We start from the raw sequence: 20334 nt of genomic DNA, 5'->3' as shown, positions 1-20334 counted from the left end.
GTGATCTTGGCTCACTGCAACCTCTACCTCCTAGGTTCAAGCAATTCTTCTGCCTCAGTCTCCTGAGTAGCTGGGATTACAGGCGCCTGCCACTATGGCTGGCTAATTTGTGTATTTTTAGTAGACATAGCGTTTCACTGTGTTGCCCAGGTCTTGAACTCCTGACCTCAGGTGATCTGCCCACCTTGGCCTCCCAAAGTGCTGGGATTACAGGCATGAACCACTGTGCTTGGCCTGAATAGCTTTTCAAACCTTGGAACAGATTGAACACTGACCTCCTCATTTCCTGTTCCACACTGATTTTCAAGTGACACTGCTTTTATTTATCACAGCAACCAGCAAAAACCCAGTTTCACTAATGTATATCATCCAAGGAATGCACTGCCATTTAATATGACAACTCTGAAGCACCTCAGGTTAATAGTTTGGCTGGTTTCCAACATATGTTGAGAATCTCAGTGTTTCCTTCTATTTAAAATATGCAGCTTCCCTGGGAGTTTGCTGTAGTGCCGTGGGGCATCTCAGCACACAGTTCAAGAGAGGTGGCATTTGACACACTGTATTTCATTCAGTTCAGATTTTGCTTTTATCCACATTTAAGAGATTTGGAAACTGAGGATTGGAAACATAACTACTTCAATGACGTAGTCCTACCATTTGATTTTTTTTTTTTTTTACTGTAATTATTGTTTATGCTGTTGTGAGGCTATTATTGTATTACTGTATATTTTGTGGCTGTTATTTTCAGAGGTGGGGAAGAGTGAAAAGAAGGAAGGCATTAAGGTTAAGGGTGTAACTGGTAGCATTTTCTAATGGGGGAACTGTACACTTGTGTTTTTCCCTATAAACTATTAACATGTTAATATATTAGAGGAGATATGGTTTAATTTACAGTAAAGTCATTAAAAAGAAAGTTTCTTTGCTGGGCCAAGTTAAATGTCAGGTTCTTGAATTTTGGATAAATGTAGTAGGTGGAAATGCCAGTGCATATAGTTTGTTGTTGTTTTTTTTTTAATTGCCAAATGCTGTCAGCATGATTGCCCTTTAGATAAGTTGCAGTGTCCTGTCTCTTTTTAAGAAAAATTTGCAAGTTGAGGGAAGAAGTGACTTTTTATAGTTGACTTTTTCAGCAGAGAATTCATGAAATTTAGACTTGTTATATATCGTTTTATGTTAGGGTTGCAAAAATTCATTTTCTTTTTATAAATATGTTTGGAAGGTGCATACTTATTTTTTTTCTTACATGCGTCTGTGTTCTGAGGAATGTACATATTTAATAGTAAGTAACTTAAATGTCAACTCTTTAAAAAGAAAATCAACTGAACTTTTTAATTCTGGGCTGTTAGCAGGATTAACCTACAGCCAAACCAGTAATTCTTAAGTGCTTTCATTTCTTTCCCACTTAACTTTTCTATGAGGAAGTAAAAAGGAAAGGCAGAACTTCCACTCTCACTGAGTAGTAAAACTCTGTGACTATTACATCATCTCAGGCCTATCAGATGTTCTAATTTGTCCTATGAAACATAAGTAGCTCAGGACTGTAACAGGAGCTTCTGACCATAGTGGAGTAACAGGGACTGGATTTACCCTCCTACCTTAATTAACAACAACAACAAAATAAACAAAATAATTGGAATGATTTTCAGACAAGATGTTGACCCCCAAGAGAAGGGAAACAAATTGAGGTGGGTCTTATGAATGCTCCATCTTATTGCCTGGAGAGCTTCCAGGCTGTAGTAGCTGAAGAGTCACCCAAACAAAGCTTGATAGGCTTCCTGAGTAGGGAATATGGGGAGGCCAAGGCAGCCAGAATCTCAGGACTATGTACTAGAGACGAGACAGCTGCACAAAGAGCTCCAGAGATCTGTAGAGGACTCCGCTTGAGACTGCTGATTGGTGCCAGTGTGTAAGGAAACCATTTGAGTCAGGGAAAGAATTACCAAAAAGGAAGTAAGCAGAAAAATTTCTGGAGCTTGCACAGGGCTGGGAATAGTTCATATTGAACAAGAAGTCTTGCTGGAGAATTGGGTTGAGTAATGAAAAGAGTATACTGCTTCAGTAAGGGCAAAGTAGTCCTGGACTAAATTCCACTCGTCTTCCCTAACACAGCTTAAAAGCAAGCACTGTTTCCAAGTAACTTAATTTCCAAAGAACTGTATCCCAGAACGAAGTTTAAGGATATTTATAGGAATATAGGAAAATATACCTCATAAGGAGAAAAGTCAAATGTAGAAACAGATGCTAAATTTAATAGACAAGGGCATTAAAACAGCTGTTATAAATACACTCCATATGTTCAGCAAGTAGAGATAAAAATGAACTTGTTAAGAAGAGATACAAAAAATGTGAAAGAGGCCAGGCGTGGTGGCTTACACCGTTAATCCCAGCACTTTGGGAGGCCGAGGTGGGCAGATCACCTGAGATCAGGAGTTCGAGATCAGTCTGGCCAGCATAGTGAAACCCACATCTACTAAAAATACAAAATTAGCCAGGTGTGGTGGTAGGCGTCTGTAATCCCAGCTGCTTGGGAGGCTGAGGCAGGGAGAATTACTTGAACCCAGAAGGCAGAGGTTGCAGTGAGCTGAGACCATGCCACTGCACTACAGCCTGGGTGACAGAGCGAGATTCTGTCTCCAAGAAAAAAAAAAAAAAAGTGAAAGACCCAAGTTAGACTTCTGGACATGAAAATCACAATATTATGAAAAAATTACACTGATGGGGACTGTATTAGACTTTGCAGAAGAAATGATTGACAAACTTGAAGACATAGTAATAGAAACTGTCCAAAATAAAATACAGAGAGAAAAAAAGCTAAAATAAATAAATACTAAGAGCATCAGTGAACTCCAAGACGACTTCCAGTGGCCCAATATACGTGAATATGTGGATCGCAGAAAGAGGGTGGTAGGGAAGAAAAATACTTGAAGAAACAATAGCTGGCAGTTTTACAAATTTGATGAAAACTATGAATCCACATATCCAAGAAGCTAAATGAATACAAAGCAGAACACTATACCCAGATACATGATCAGATTACCATTTACCAGTGATACAGAGAAGATCTTAAAAATAGCCCAAGGATGAAAAGACACACATACAGAAGAGTGAAGGTAAGAATGATAGTAGACTTTTCTTTATAAGCAATCCAAGCCAGAGGACATTGGGAACATCTTTAAAGTACTGTAAGGAAGAAACCAAACCAAACTATCCACCTAGAGTTTTGTACCCAACCACAAATGAAGATGTAAAGACTTTTTCAGACATTCAAAGGTTGAAAAAATATAAGCTAATTATAATGGCTGGCCATTTAATATTATAGTATTACCTTTCTTAGCATCCAGCCACCAGTATTTTCAAGACTTTTGAGATTATAAAGTCTGAATCACTGAAATTTTGAAAGAAGCATACAAAGTGAAAGAAGCAATAAAGAGTGGAATGAACTAGTGCAATTGGTTAGCCTTGTAATTAGAGTATCAAAAGGAAGTATAGTTTTAAAAATTGCATATTGTATTTTTACTGGTGACAATTTAAATTTGCTCAAGTGTTTTAATGGTTGTTAATAAGAATCTGTATCTTTTTCCAGCTTAAATTGATTTTATAAGTATAAGCCGTTGCTGATCTGTAGTGTTACATATGTGAGCATATACATTCACATTGGGTTGCATTTCATAGCTACTGAACCAGTGAAACTACTGAATAATTTGGCACTTAGAATAAATTTGGTACTGGGAGAGATGTATAAATCCTTCTTGGTTGGATACTGATTACTTTCTCAGTTCAGATTGAAAAAATTTTAGACCCTTGAAATTCCTGTATAATTTTGGGTGAACTGAGTCAGTGAAAAGAAAAAAAATTTAAAAAACCTTTATTGTCTCAAAACATTAAATGTTTTTATATGTTAAATGTTATTAAAATTTTGTTTCTAATTCATTATAGTCTTATATAACTTTTTATATATAAAGATGTGTTTACTTATATAACTAGCTCTTAGCAATAAATATTATGAGTCGTGTTACATTCTGTTCACGAGAAGACCATAGGATTGCTGTAGTCTGTTGAGTGGGTTGCTGAAATATAGATAAACAAAGTCATTTAATATCCTGTGGACCATGTGTGAAGTATAGGTAGAACGAATCTTCTTTATTTTATTTTGTTGCCCAGGCTGGAGTGTAGTAGCACCATCTTGGCTCACTACAGCTTCTACCTCCTGGGTTCAAGTGATTCTCCTGCCTCAACTTCTCGAGTAGCTGAGATTACAAGCACAAACCACCACGCACAGCTAATCTTTGTATCTTTTTAATAGAGACAGGGTTTCACCGTATTGTCCAGGCTGGTCTTGAACCTCTGACCTCAACTGATTCACATACCTTGGCCCCCCAAAGTACTGGGATTACAGGCATGAGCCACTGCACCTGGCCTCTTTTTGTTTTTACTTTTAAATTTGCGAATCTTATAATTAAGTAAATTTCTAATTGGTTGTCCTCCTTAGTTGTCTGTCCTAGGTTAGCATCGGGAATATATCTTTGGCCTGTCTTGTTTCACAGTTGTATCAATTCTCTTGTAGAATGGGGTAGAAGGTATAGTTTTCAGATTTGTAGTTGTAGCAAAGTGATGTGGGATTGATGCAGAGCTGAGTTGAATAATTATGTTGGATGACACAATTGAGATCCAGCTTTTTGAAACTAAGATAATGGGTTAGAACCCACAAAATGAAAATGCACTTCCCCTTACACTGGATTGTTTATTCCTGAACCAAAAATGACTATAGGGATATCATGTGCTGTTGGATGAAGTAAATCATTGGTAGAAGAAGGTAGAAATTTCTATGATTGGCTAGGTTTCCATAGTATCACAAACTGGTGGCTACCAAATAAAGAAGAGCTGGAATAGATACTGTGTTGATGGTTTTATTGACCACTGCATGCTCTCAAATCTGATCTTCCTTCAGTCTCCCTTATCTCAATGGATTGCACTCCGTCTACCCAGCTGTTTCAGACAACAGTCATCCTCAACACCTCTTCCCCTCATGTTTCACACATTCTCTCTATTACCAAATCTAGTCAACTCCTCCTCTTAATTTCCTTGTGATTCCATGCAATTCTCACCATTTTAGGTAGTTCTGTTTCAATCAAGACGCTGTTGTCTCTTTCATGGATCATTACAATTGCCTCCTTAACTGCTCCCTCTGCTTCTACTTACCCTATCTACCTCCCAGTCTTTTAAAAACCACAATTTAGATCTTATTATTCCCTTGCCTAATACATTTCAGTGATTGGCCACTGAAGTTAAAATCTGTACTCTAAGATGACCTACGATAAAATCAAGTTTCTGCTATTGTCTTCAGCCTATTACCACTTTACCTCTTGGTTTCTGTGTTCCAGCCTCTGGCCTTCTTTCAGTTCTGAATGTACCAAATTCCTTCAGGTATCAGGGTCTTTACATATGCTGTTCCTTCTGCTCAAATGTATGTATATTTTAAAAAATAAGCTTTTAAAATTATAACATGTAGAAAAGTATCTAAATCTTAAACATACAGCTTGATATATTATTATAGAATGACCATACCCTTAGTACCACAACTGAGTTGAGAAATAGAACATCATTACTAGCATACCAGAGAGCTTTCCAGAGAGTAATCCCCTTATGCTCCTTCCCAATTATCTTTATCATGATCTGCAAAGATAACCACTTTTCTGACTTCTTACATCATAGAATAGTTTTGAATGTTTTTCAACTTAACATAAATGGAATCATTCTCTGTATATTCTTTGGTATACAGCTTCTTTCACTCAATGAAATCATCCATGTTGATATATGGGAAATCATCCATGTTGTAGCAAGTAGTAGTTTACCCATTTTTGTTGCAGTGTCCATTTTATGAATATTAAAATATTTAGCTGTTTTGTTGACATTTGCTTTATTTCCAGTTTTTGCTATTGTACATTATAAATGACACAAATATGAACATCCTTGTACATGTTTTTCGGTACATATACATACACATTTCTGTTGCATATATTCGTAGGAATGGATTTGCTGGATCACAGTATATGTGTATGTTGCCTGAAACATTTTTACCTCCACTCTTTATTTGGCTAGCCATCCTGTTTCACCATAAAGGTAACTTCCTCAAGGCCGGGCGCGGTGGCTCAAGCCTGTAATCCCAGCACTTTGGGAGGCCGAGGCGGGTGGATCATGAGGTCAAGAGATCGAGACCATCCTGGTCAACATGGTGAAACCCCGTCTCTACTAAAACTACAAAAAATTAGCTGGGCATGGTGGCACGTGCCTGTAGTCCCAGCTACTCAGGAGGCTGAGGCAGGAGAATTGCCTGAACCCAGGAGGCGGAGGTTGCGGTGAGCCGAGATCGCGCCATTGCACTCCAGCCTGGGTAACAAGAGCGAAACTCCGTCTCAAAAAAAAAAAAAAAAAAAAAAGGGTAACTTCCTCAGTGAGGCTTATTCTAATCACTGTCCTCCTCCAGCAAACAATTTTAAATTAGGTTCTCCTATTGTAATCTATTGGAACTCCATCATAGTACTTAATGTAATTTATAATTTTGCATTTGTATGGTTATATAATACCTGTCTTCCTAATCTGATTCCTAAGAAGGTGTCACAGTTCTGACTGTTTATATTCCTAGAACTTTGTCAGGGGCCTGGTGTAGGTAGGCATTCAGTAAATACTTGCGTGAATAAATGAAAGGGTTTTTTTTTTCCTTAAATGTCACCAAGATTGGAATGTGCCGTTTAAATAGGACATTAATTTGGATAGTTTAATGTCTTTGAGCCGGAATTTTAAATACTTTTATAAGGGGAACCTTTTCCTTTGAAAATAATTTTTCTCTTTATGATGAAATGGAAAGAGGCTTTACTGCCAGCTAGTTATGTGATCTTGGGTGAATCATCTAACATCTACCCTTTTTCTTCTGAAAATGAGAAGCTTGGATTACATGATCTCTAGGATCCTTACACAGGAGGTTCTCTGGTTCTTTACCAAAGTGCTGTCTACATGCAAATAAGCTCACCGCAAAGTGCAGGGCATGCAACCACAGGCAAATTGTGGTTCTAGAGAGATCATTTTAATTTGCAGTCTTATTTTTACATTCTTACAGATTTCTTTAGCTTACTCTTCTGTATCAGCTGGGGAAGAACAGTGTATTCTCAGCCTGGAAGGCTTGAGCCACAGCAGAATGTTGACATTGGATAGTAGGCCTTTCATTTGGATGACTTTATTATTTAGCTTAAATTATTATAATTGATCAGAAGTAGAGAAATTTACATTTAAATTTAATCCTCAAAATACTTTTAATGTTAAATGAAAGTGACATTTAAGTTACCTATTGCTCTTGGATAAGAAGTTAATTTTGGGCCGGGCGCGGTGGCTCAAGCCTGTAATCCCAGCACTTTGGGAGGCTGAGGCGGGTGGATCACGAGGTCAAGAGATCGAGACCATCCTGGTCAACATGGTGAAACCCCGTCTCTACTAAAAATACAAAAAAAAATTCGCTGGGCATGGTGATGTGTGCCTGTAATCCCAGCTACTCAGGAGACTGAGGCAGGAGAATTGCCTGAACCCAGGAGGCGGAGGTTGTGGTGAGCCGAGATCGCGCCAAAGAAGTTAAATTTTGTTTCTTTCTTGTTCAGATGTGGAGTTAGCAAAACAGGTGTGACTATCATGTGATAACTATTCTATGTTTAACAAGCTTCTCTTTTAGAGCCACAACTCATGAAAATCAAGAAATAAGTGTTTATGTCTTCATCTGAATTTTTATAGCTTGATCCTGATACTTTATTATTTGCCTTAAATTCTAATTTGAGAAATGAGGTTGTAATCCAACAATGCTGAATAATGCCAGTTATTTCACATGACATAATATTATAAAAGTAAGTCACTCCAGAAAAAAAAAAGGTGGAAGATGTCAAATAATATGATAGAGCACAATTGATATGTTAAATTTTGATAGAGAACAACTAATATATTTATACTCTGAGTGTTTTTTATAGTCTATAAATAGGCCACCTCTACAGTTTCTATTTTTGTTACCTTCCAGTAGCTTAAAGAGGAAAAGTTGTCATGCATGAATTTGTCAGGTAAAAGAAGTTTGAAAACATGCATAGAACTAAAAAATAATGAAGGAGTTAAGTTATCTGAATAAAGTTGTAGGATATTACTACCTCATGGCTTTATGTAGTTTTAAATATTTCCTAATTCTGTGATAATGAGCAAAAGCAAAGTTATTACTTTCCAAGGATAGTTGCAGTTTCAACAGGGTAGAATATTAAAACTAAATTATTTAGGATGAATATAAGGAAAACATTGATGGCAGGGTATAACAATATTTACCCTTCCTGAGGCCTTCATTTTGGATTACTAAATCTTCTCCTTTCTTAATTTATTATATATTTATTATTTGATGAGTGTTTGAGAGCCTTGGGAAGAGTGGGCTATGGGGCCATTCTAAAGTTTGTAGGACTTACTACTCCCTTTGAAGTTTATAAAAGTCCAAATTGATCAAGTACCGTGGCTCACACTTGTAATCCCAGCACTTTGGGAGGCTGATGTGGGAGAATCACTTGAGCCCAGGAGTTTCAGGTGACAGTGAGCTATGATCATGCCACTGCACTCAGGCTTGGGTGAGAGTGAGAAATCCTGTCTGGGAAAAAAAAAAGTTCAAATGCTTATTGAACTTTTGGCTAATGCACTTCTGGTCTAGGGTAATTAGAGAAAAGTACTTCTCTGATCCCTTAGAGATCCAGTAACTTCTGGCTCTCTCAAGATAATTGGCCAGAGTTATCATCTCTCCTTTCTGAATTTATCCAGTATTTCAAATAATGTAGTGAGAATAATTTTTTTTTTAACATTTTATTTGGAGAAATATTTCACCTAGCCTCCACAGTCAACAACTCATGGATACTTCTGTTTTTCTGTATTTCTGCCTACTATCTCTCCCTCTCATTCATTCATTCATTCATTCATTCAAGGCATCTTGCTGTGTCACCCAGGCTGGAGTACAGTGATGCGATCTCCCCTCACTGCAACCTCAACCTCCCGGGTTCAACCTCTTATGCCTTTAGCCTTCCCATAAGCTGGGATTACAGGTGCCCATAACCATGCCCAGCTAATTTTCGTATTTTTTAAATTAGAGATAGGGTTCACCATGTTGGCCAGGCTGGTCTCCAACTCGTGACCTCAAGTGAGCCTCCTGCCTCAGCCTCCCAAAGTGCTGGGATTACAGGGTGAGCCACCACGCTCCACCTGATTTCCACTTCTTTCCCATGAAAACATGGCAGTGAGAATTCTTTAAACATACATAAGTACATGAGTTTAATAGGCAGTGTTTTTGGCTGTAGACCATGGCTCACGCCTGTAATTCCAACACTTTGGGAGGCCGAGGAGGGAGAATTACCAGAGGTCAGAAGTTCAAGATGAGCTTGGCCAAAATGGTGAAACTGCATCTCTACTAAAATTATAAAAATTAGCCAGGTGTGGTGGGTAGGTGCCTGTAATCCCAGATATTTGGGAGGCTGAGGCAGGAGAATTGCCTGAACCCAAGAGGCGGAGGTTGCAGTGAGCCAAGATCACGTCTCTACACTCCGGCCTAGGTGACAAGAGCAAGACTCCGTCTCAAAAAAAAAAAAAAAAAAAAAAAAAACAAAAAAAAAAAAAAAAAAAAAAAAAAAAAAAAAAAAAAAAAAAAAAAAAAAAAAAAAAAAAAAAAAAGGGTGGGGGGCAGTGTTTTTTTCTTTTTTTGAAATGGAGTCTCACTCTGTCACCCAGGCTGGAATACAGTGATGTGATTTCGGCTCACTACAACCTCGGCTTTCCAGGTTCACGTGATTCTCCTGCCTTGGCTTCCCAACTAGCTGGGACTACAGGAATGCGCCGCCACGCCTGGCTAATTTTTGTATTTTTAGTAGAGACGGGGTTTTGCCATGCTTGTCTCGAATCCCTGACCTCACTGATCCATGCGCCTCGGGCCTCCTAAAGTGCTGGGATTACAGGCATGAGCCACTGCATCCAGCCGGCAGTGTTTTTTTCTTAAGTCAGTTAATAAAAATTTTACTCTGTCTAAAAGCATGTTGGATGCATGGGTGAATTGAAATATATTTCTAATACGTAAGTAAGATTGTTTTTTATGTAACTTTTAAATTTTTCTATGATTAATGGGCCATTGAAAAATGAATGTTGTTAATTGTTAAAATTTTCTTATTGTCTATATGTGGCAAGTTTTGGTTATCCCTCACTCATTACATATTATTCCACTTTTATTTTTTATGGAGGAACTAATCTTTTTTAAATTTAAACTTTTTTATTTTTTAGAGGTGGGGTCTTGCTATCTTGCCCAGGCTGGTGTTGAACTCCTTGGATCAAGCAATCCACTTGCCTTGGCCTCCTAAAGTGTTAGGATTATAGGCGTGAGCCATTGCACCCAGCAAAACTATTCTTTTTTTGGCACAAAGAAAGTTTATTACATTTTCTTTCCTAATAAAGAGTTGGTTTCAAATTGAAAAAAAAAAAAGGTACCTAAGAAAAGGTATGAATGAAAGATGTTGAGTATGACATAGGAAAAAGAGAGTCTTTTCCTTTAAAATAAGCTATAGAGGGAGTTAGGTACTGTTTATTCCTGAGGTGTTATAGCAGTAACTTTAGAAGTTGGTATTTGCTTTGGCTTGTGTGTTCAGTATGTGAACTAATGAGGCCACCTTACCTTAGCTGAACTGCTGTAGATCTTGATGGGCTCAGGATCACTCCTAAAGCAATTCTCTTCTGGGACATTCCCACCTACTTATGGTTAGAGGTCAGTAACTTACAAAGAAAGGTTTGTTTTGCTTAGCATCTCGTTTGTTTAATAACCACCATGAATAGGAGGGGAAAAATACCTCTTCACAAAAGGCAGTTTATTCCGTTCATTGAAAGGGCAGTGGATACCTTGAAAGACTGCACTAGCAGGAAAGTGACCTGAACTTCCCTAACACTGTATCTCTCAAACTTATTTCCGCTCATTCTTTCAGATTGTTTCCTCTGAGCTCCCCACACGCCCTGCCACTTCATAAACTTCAGTATTTTAAACCCTGGTTAGCAGTCATTTAACAGTGCCTATATTTCCCAACCTTACCTTACTACTGCCTGCCACAGACATACACATTTGAAAGTTTCCAGACATAACTGAGGAGTTGTTGAATGTGAATCTCAGTAATGAGGGCATTCACGCTGGGTGTGGTGGCTCTGCCTGTAATCCCAGCACTTTGGGAGGCCGAGGCGTGTGGATCACCTGAGGTCAGGGGTTTGAGACTAGCCTGGCCAACATGGTGAAACCCTGTCTCTACTGAAAATGTAAGAAATTGGCTGGGTGTGGTGGGCATGCACCTGTAGTCCCAGCTACTCAGGAGATGAGGTGAAGCACAAAAATTGCCTGAACCCAGGAGGTGGAGATTGCGGTGAGCCAAAATTGTGCCACTGCACTCCAGCCTGGGTGACAGCAAGACCCTGTCTCAAAAAAAAAAAAAAAAAAAAAATTAAAAAAAAATTAGGCTTTTGGATACTTTCAATGATAAAGTAAAATGTTTTATCTTTTCATATATTACTTTTAAATTAACAAAACATTTTCTTTAAGGCACAACTTCTCAATTTGTTTTTGTCTGTTAGATGAATATTTAATCAGCAGCTGCAGTGTTCATTCAGAGTCTCTGTGTTAGGTAGGTATTGTGTTGAGATATAAGGAAGTGAGGCTAGGTGCAGTAGCTCATGCCTGTAATCCCAGTACTTTGGGAGGCCAAGGCAGGTGGATCATTTGAAGCCAGAAGTTTGAGACCAGCCTCGGCAACATAGCATGTCTCTACAAAAAATAAAAATTAACCAGGTGTGGTGGCACATGCCTGTAGTCCAAGCTACTACTCAGGAAGGAGGCTGAGGCAGGAGGATCACTTGAGCCCAGGAGCTTGAGATTATAATGAGTCGTGATTGCTCCACTGTATTCCAGCCTGGGTGACAGAGTGAGATCCTGGCCCGCCACCAAAAAAGGAAAAAGAAATAAGACTTAGTTTCTGTTGTTACTAGTTTACATGTAACTGTAGTATAAAATGGGAGAAAGATTTACTTCCAACTAGAGCGATGAGGGAAAATCTTTGGGAAGGGAAGTAGCGTTTTAGTTTGGGACTGAAGGATAGGCAATATTTGGAAATACAAAGATGACTAAAGATTGGTCCAGATGAAACAACACTACGAACAAAGGGAGAGAGGGAAGAGAATGTGGAACATGTGGGCAACAAAACTAGACATTTTGGCTGAAGCATGGAATGCAAGGGGGGATTATCAAGGGAAAAAGAATGATGGTGATGATTGTAAAGTATTTCTAAGTGCTGTATTTGATCTAAAGATTATACATGTTATCTTATGTAATGTTTAGCCTTTCTTATTTTAAATAATCTCTTTGTTGTAGAAGATTCTAAAATTATTTTCTAGAGTTAAATTAACAGAGGAGTGGGGCAGTAATTTAAATTAGGTTCATGACCTTTCCATCAGATATTCTTGTGAATTTTATGGAGTCTCATAAGATAAGGAAATCTTTTTTTCCCCCATTAAAAAATGTACAGGGAGGGAATAACAAGGTATTTATAAGAGTTTACCTTATTAACATCAGAGATAAAAGCTTCTTTAGGAATAAGTATATATACTTTTAAAATTTATTTTTGCTGGTTACATTGAAAAAAATTAATTTTGAAGCAATTTAAAACATACAGAAATGTTGAAGTATAGTACAAATAACTTTTTTCCTCTGGACTTTTTTTTTTTTTTGCCCCAGAACTGAGCAGATTCTCTGGACTTTTTAAGAATAAGTTGCTGACATGATGCCTATCAACCCCAAATACTTTGCTATGCATTTCCTAGAAAGACATTCTCGTATAACTGTCATAAAATTAACAGTGATGTGTTGCTACTATCTAATCCTTATCCTCTCTACAATTTTTACCAATTGCGCCAACAATGTCTTTTATAGCAAAAGGGTCCAGTTTGGATGTGTACATTTTATTTTGTTGTCATGTCTCTTTAGTCTCCTTAAATGGAAAAACTTCTCAATCTTTGACATTTATGGCCTTAGAAATGTTGAAGGTGAAAGCCAGTTACTTTGTGGACTGTCTGTCACTTTAGGCCTGTCTGATGGCTCCTCATGGGTAGATTCAGGTTATTCACTTCTGGCCAGGAGTATTACAACAGTGGTGCTGTTTTCTTTTCACTGTGTCCTGAGAGATGGCTCACAGTTTTGACTTGTCCTCTTACTGTTGGTGTTCACTTTGTTTGTTGTTGTTTAGACAGGGTTTCACTCTGTCGCCCAGGCTGGAGTGCAGTGGCATGATCTCAGCTCACTGCAGCCTCGACTTCCCAGGCTCAGTCAGTTCTCCCGCCTCAGCCTCCCACGTAGCTGGGACCCCAGGTGCATGCCACCACACCTGGATAACTTTTGTATTTTTTTGTAGAGATTGAGTCTCATCATATTGCCCAGGCTGATCTTGAACTCCTGGGTTCAAGCAGTCCTCCTGCCTCAGCTTCCTGAAGTGCTGGGATTACAGGCATTAGCCACTGTGCCCAGCCCCTGGTGGTGTTCACTTTGATTGCTTAATTAAGGTAATGGTATGCTAGGCATGTCAGGCAGACTTTTTTTCCCCTTATACTGGTTTTGCTGATTCCTCATGAGACTTTCAATTCATAGGCTTATAATCCATATTACTCTTATTATTTATTTTGATGTTCAAATTGTCCTGGATTTCACCAGTAGAAGCCCCTTCAAGCTGCCTTCTGCATGTTTGTGACATATCTCCATTATCCTTTGAACACTTCTTTACTTTCTGGCACAATACTATGTTTCAGGCTCATTTTGTCCCTGCCTTTGCCCTGGAATCAGCCATTTCTCCAAGGAATTCTAGTTCCTCTTAGTGGAGAATGGTATGTAGAAGGCAAAGTATGCTAGGTATGTGCATTGCTGTCAGAGTATTGCAGATCCCAGGTCCACTCAATGGATAGAGCTGAGGAGTATATGTAACTGTATGTATGTGACATATATACTTATACCTATGTTTCTATATCTTTTCGTCTTTCTTCGGTTTATCTAGAAAACACTGGTAACGCTAATTCCAATCAACACTGTTCTTTCTAGTTTCTCTCTTTCCATTTGTACCTTCTCTAACAGTGAGAAACCTGGCTCTCATTATGCTTAATCATTCGCCATAGATAACCACTCTTCTGTTATCAATGTAGCCTCCTCCACCACTTAGGTTCCCTCCTTACTCCACTGGCACTCCAAAACCCTGTCTTCCCCATTCCTCTCAAGCTCTAACTTACCATGCCAGGATGCCCCTAACATCCCTGGGTGGACAGTCCTCTCTTCACCCTAGTCAGACTTCAGGAAGTCATGCCAGGCTGCCCCACCCACAAAGGGATGCCCCTTTTCCCACCTCTAGCTTCAGCTTCATGCACAGGCCGTCCTCCTAGTGGCCTGTACTGGGCCTCCCTCCACTTTACCCCAAACCTTGGAAGCATATATCATAAAATAGAGAAACATCTGTTGTCCTTCAGATAAAAATATATTTAGGAAGAAGGTACTATTTTCTCTTATGAAATTGGAAATGGCTGAAGTTAAAAGTACATGTGGCTCTAAGAATATGCACTTTAAAGTGTGTGTTTGTGTGTATCCTGTTTCCTGAGTCTCAGAATAGAATACAAACGTAAATAACTAAACTGCAAAGCATTTGTTTTCATGTTTGAATTAGACAATTGTCTAACAGATGGGCCTTCATTGGGCCTGAGAGACATATGTTCATGCATTTGGAGTATAATTAATGAGAAGATTATTATGCATTATTAGAAGAGAGAACATTTTGTTGCTTGGTAATTTAAGTTATAGAATGACTTTTTCTGTTTTTTTTTCTTCTGTTTTCTAAAGGAAGGTGGTGACTTAATGTTAATAATTTATTTTTTGCCAGGCATAGTGGCTCATGCCTATAATCCCAGCACTTTGGAGAGGCTCAGGCAGGAGAATTGCTTGAGCCCAGCAGTTCCCGATCAGCCTGGGCAATATAGAGAAACTGTATCTCTACAAAATAAAATTTAAAAAAATTAACTGGACATGGTGGCACATGCCTATAGTCCCAGCCCCTTGGGAGGCTGAGGTGGGAGGATTACTTGAGCCCAGGAAGTCAAGGCTGCAGTGAGCTGTGATTGTGCCACTGCACTCCAGCCTCTGTCTCAAAAAAAANAAAAAAAAAAAAAAACCCAAAAATAAAACTATATTTTCTCCTTAACTTTTACTGACTCTTGGCATTTGAACCCAAATGATGATTGTTGCTGAAATGGATATATCTAGTATTTTCTATATTACTGTATTAGTGATGATATTTTAAGTGTATGTAGCATATAACTTATAAAACTCTAGAATAATATTTATCCTGGAAGTCATGCCTTCTGTCCTGAGAGATATAACAAGTCTCTCTAATATTTGCTGTACATGTGGTACTCTTAATGAGGCAGTATTTAGAAGGCCATTCTATTTTGCTTTATAAAATATAAAGTTTATATTATAATGTTTTGTATTTGGGTTGCTTGTCATGGAATGTTAGGATTAACTATTGTGTAAACATAAGATGTAATAATAATACGAACTCAAGGAATGCAGAATGAAATAATAAATCCCCATCACTTTAATGGGTTGGTGAAATCTTCTCCGCTCCCTGATTTCATACTGGGTGGTTTGATAAAGGCCCACATTTAATAATAAACATATTAGAGAATTGTGAAAGTATCAGCTAATTGAGTGATGAGTCATTTAGTCTTAGCCTGTGCTGCAACTAGCAGAGCAAAACTCGTCAGGAAGCAGAAGTCAGATCTTCCTAGGAAGAAGGCTTAAGCCTGCATGATCTGAAAAGAGGTGAAGCAGACAGGGAAGGTGAGAGGTTCTGTGGAACTCTGGAGAAGAGCTTCCAGGCAAAGCAAAAGATCTCTGTTGCAAAGTACAAAGGAGTATTAGGCAAAGCAGTAGGCTGAGAAGAGCCCTCTTGCTGGCAATAAAGATGGACAGGAAATGAGACAGTCATAAGGATCTGCTTACGTGATTTTCTAATGTGGAACACATCAATATTGCTAAACATCGTATATCATAGATAAATAAGGTAAAGGAAAGAGGTTAAGTGTAAGAGGTAAGAAATAAATACGACGTGAACCCGTCAGCCAGGAAGTGAGTTGAGGGTGGGGTGGAGAGTGGAAAAGGGAGAGCAGTAAAGGAGGAAAGAAACCTGGAAGGAAAGAAGGTATCTTTCTCAAGGATCAACTGTAGACTGTGGGATGTATTATTTGTATTTGTCTGTTGAAATACTAATTGTTAATATTTCTTTGGTTCTTTGTCAATTTTTTTAATGTGTATTTGCTAAGAGCGAGAAAGGTTTTTCCTTTAAAGTTTCAGGATTTGATTTTTGTTGTTGTTTTTTTCTCCTCGATAGACTAATAGCCAGTCCTAGGAAAATTATTCTGTGGTTTATATACATTAGCAAGATAATGTTAACTTTACAGCAGAAGAGATAAGTCAAGGCAAAGACCAGGCTTTTGTCCTTTCAGGATCAGATTTCTCCATTCTTGCACTAAATTTTTGTAGACAAGTGTTGCCATTAGCTTTTATCATTTAAATGTTTTGTCAGTTTTCTAAGTGTCAGACACTATTGTGTCAAAAATTAAACTCTTCTTAGAGTTCAGATCAGTGGAGAGGATGGATTAATTAATAAATGGTCCTGGAATAATTTATTAACTCTTTGGGAAGAATACTTATGTTACTAGTTTGGACAAATACTTTATGCAGTACATTTATTTTAAGAATTTCAGATTCAGAAACTTTTGGTTGAAACTTGGATTTATATTTAGCTAAGTAGAATCTGATGTTTCAGATCATTTTTCTTAAACTAAAACTTTTTTTTGCAGCATCTGCAGAAAAAGAGGCAATCAAGGGTACATACTCCAAAGTACTGGACGCATATGGACTCTTAGGTGTTTTGCGGTTAAATCTTGGTAAGTTTATCATTCAGTAGAATTCATCAGTATTTTCATTTCTATTTTTGTAATCCTAAGGATTTGAGAGAGACTACCTATGAATTATTGTAGACTCCATATTTAAGCTACACATGTACTAACGTCTTTTAAATAATAATTTAGCTAATGTTGTGATAATGTTTGTTGCCCAGAAGGCGTGCTACATGCTCAAACTCATGTAAGTCTAAGTTCGGAGACAGCTCTGGTTTGACCACTTGAAGAGGTAAGGGTCAATTGTCAAAAGAGAATATCAGAACATTTTCCCTTTCATTGCTTCAGTGCATATAGGAAAAAATGTCTTCATGAGAACCACACTGATTTTTCTTGGTTTATAGTGGAAAAGACATCTGTTTTGAATTGAGAAGCTCTCTGCTTGAGCCTTTTTTTGCCACTTAATGTCACCATGAGCTGCAGAATAATCTTTGCAGTTACTAGTTTATCTATAATTGTGTGGCTCAAAGTGTTGCTTTGGGATTGGTACTGGTCCATAAATTACTTTGTTACTAATCTTTGATAAGACAAGGAGCTGCACCATGATACAAATCAACATATAGCGATAAGAAATAAATACGTGAACCAGTCAGCCAGGAGGTGAGTTGAGAGTGGGTTGGAGAGTGGAAAAGGGAGAGCAGTAAAGGAGGAAAGAATTCTTTCATTGATAAAGTCTTACTAGAAGAAAACGTCAACTAATCTAAAGGGTGAACTTAGTGACATAGTTGATCTCTATTCTGGCATAAGCATTCTTTCTCATTTTGAGTTGGAAACAGTTCATGGGCCATACTTTGAGTAGCACTGGTCTATAAAATGGAGATTTGTCATTTGTTATGAACCTATCACATATGAAGCACTGCACTTAGGTGCTTTACTGATTAGTCCTGGGTAAGCCTCACAGTGTAATGAGGTATTTGCCTTAATCTTGTTTTATAAGAGGTGATATCTCAGGTTGCTTATGCTGCATACTGAAATTGACCCTGATAAATAAGTAAAGGAGCCAAGATTCAAGGCTACTTCTACCTGTGTCAGAGCCCATGCTCACAGTGTACTGTTGCTGAATTTCAGCTTTATACTAATTACATAGGCTTTTTATCACAATTACGTGAAAAAAATCTCTATGAAAGTTTTTATAAATCAGTGTTACTAGAGACTTTTGCCCGTATATCATCAATATCCTCAGCTCACAATAATATGCCATTTTTTTCAGCTTTACTATTTGCAAGGAACTGGTAAAAATGAGTGTGAATTCATTCTTACCTGAATTTTCTGACAATCATTAAACAAAAGTAGAGAAAGTAACACATACTTTTTTTATCCGATAAAGTTTTTGTAGCTCAGAGTAAGTTCAGGAACAGTTTCCTGTGAGATTAGCCTGTTAATGTTTAAATGCTTTATTATAGTTAATATATTTTAAAAGGATTTTTTTTTCAACAAAAAAATCTAGTAAATTTAAACACATCCATGATAAGTTTAAAATAATCACAATGTCAGGTTTAAAAAATAGAGGTGCATGAAGAAAGTCAAAAGAAATGGAATAGCTTGAAAATGTTGGGATTTTTCATCTAGTAAAATCTTTGGATTTTCCAGGTGATACTATGTTACATTATCTGGTCCTAGTCACTGGATGTATGTCTGTTGGAAAAATTCAAGAATCTGAAGTTTTCCGAGTTACTTCCACTGAGTTTATATCACTGAGAATTGATTCTTCAGATGAGGATCGCATTTCAGAAGTGCGGAAAGTTTTGAATTCAGGAAACTTTTATTTTGCATGGTCTGCATCTGGCATCAGTTTAGATTTGAGTCTTAATGCGCATCGTAGCATGCAAGAACAGACAACTGATAATAGATTTTTCTGGTGAGTTCATTTTTCCCCTTTTGGTGATTTGGGACATAATATGTTCAGCAGTTGTTATGTCTAGAGATAACAAGGGATAGACATTGCTAATTGAGTGTGCCCCTCTTTCCTTCTCTGGAGTCCTCAGCAGAGCATGGCAGGCAGCCACTGTCAGTTTATTGAAATTGGCATGTGACATAAAACCCCTGTGTTCCCCTGATCTAGACTGAACTTTCATTTCCAAATATATTCCAAAATATATTTAAAATAGTTGTGTAAATTTAGAAATGAATTTAATTGTAACAAAACTGTGTTACTCATATTTTCTATTCTTGGTTTTAAGATCTTGTCTCTGGCAGTATTCCCTTTCTAAGCCAGCATTCCCTCATTTTTCTAAATTTTAAGGTTATAAGTAGGTGGTCTTGATTCAAGAGCAACAGACTGTGAAGAAGTAGTATACTGGGAGAAAGTCTAGTACTATAATAAGATAGGACTTATGTAGGTAAGTGTGATATATTTCATGATTATGCATAACTATGTTGTATTCTAAGTAGGCACAAATGGTGAGCAGAACATTTGGGACTATAATTAGTATTGCTGTATTGCAGCAGACCAGATTTCTAGTATAGTGGTTCTATTGTTTACAGCCAGCATTGATGTTGACTTTTTCCCTTGATATCATGTGCAAATTATATTTTATTCTATTGATACATGTCGTAAGGCCAAAGTTCAGGACTCTGTGCTCTTGGCCTCCCTTAACAGTCCAGATTTTAGGTGTTCCCTCTTGTGTACTTTTTCTCTCACTTTCTATTTTTTTTTTTTTTTTTTGAGACGGAGTTTCGCTCTTGTTACCCAAGCTGGAATGCAATGGCGCGATCTCGGCTCACCGCAACCTCCGCCTCCTGGGTTCAGCAATTCTCCTGCCTCAGCCTCTTGAGTAGTTGGGATTTTTTGTATTTTTAGTAGAGACGGGGTTTCACCATGTTGACCAGGAAGGTCTCGATCTCTTGACCTTGTGATCCACCCACCTCGGTCTCCCAAAGTGCAGGGATTACAGGCGTGAGCCACTGCGTCCGGCCTTCTCTCACTTTCATTGTCACTTATATAGTCCTCGAGTAGCACATTCAGGTGTCACCCATTTGCCCTAGCTGTCAGAAGACTCCAAGTCAACAACAAGTACTTTAGAGCAACAGCTTGGTCACATTGTAGCTCACATGGAAGTGTTTTGGGCCAGAGTAGTAGCATCAGGGAGAAGAATGGACAGAATAAAAACAGGATTTATAGCATTATGTGTTAGACACTTGGGTTTAGCAGAGGAAGAGACCATGAAGGAGGGGGAAGGAGACAGAGGATGCAGGGGCTAATAGGGCAGATGACTGGACATGAGTTCCTATCTGCCCAAAGAGCTAGTAATGATGGAATGTACTTTTGTGTAG

General features: G+C 38.0%; 1 protein-coding gene across 19 annotated transcripts in view; it reads left to right on the top strand.

Moving 5' to 3' along the window:
* The window catches only part of SYNJ1 (synaptojanin 1), an 87598-nt gene that overhangs the window by 7091 nt on the left and 60173 nt on the right, over positions 1–20334 (top strand). For all 19 annotated transcript variants that reach the window (XM_017526111.2, XM_017526107.2, XM_017526099.2 and 16 more), the window contains exons 3-4: positions 16963–17049; positions 18652–18919. In XM_017526111.2, coding sequence (XP_017381600.1) covers positions 16963–17049; positions 18652–18919 — 355 coding nt within the window. The remainder of the gene's footprint in view (positions 1–16962; positions 17050–18651; positions 18920–20334) is intronic.

This window comes from Cebus imitator, unplaced genomic scaffold, assembly GCF_001604975.1.
Source record: "Cebus imitator isolate Cc_AM_T3 unplaced genomic scaffold, Cebus_imitator-1.0 Scaffold41, whole genome shotgun sequence".
NCBI classification, from domain to species: domain Eukaryota; kingdom Metazoa; phylum Chordata; class Mammalia; order Primates; family Cebidae; genus Cebus; species Cebus imitator.
This window is presented reverse-complemented; position numbering and strand designations above follow the sequence as displayed.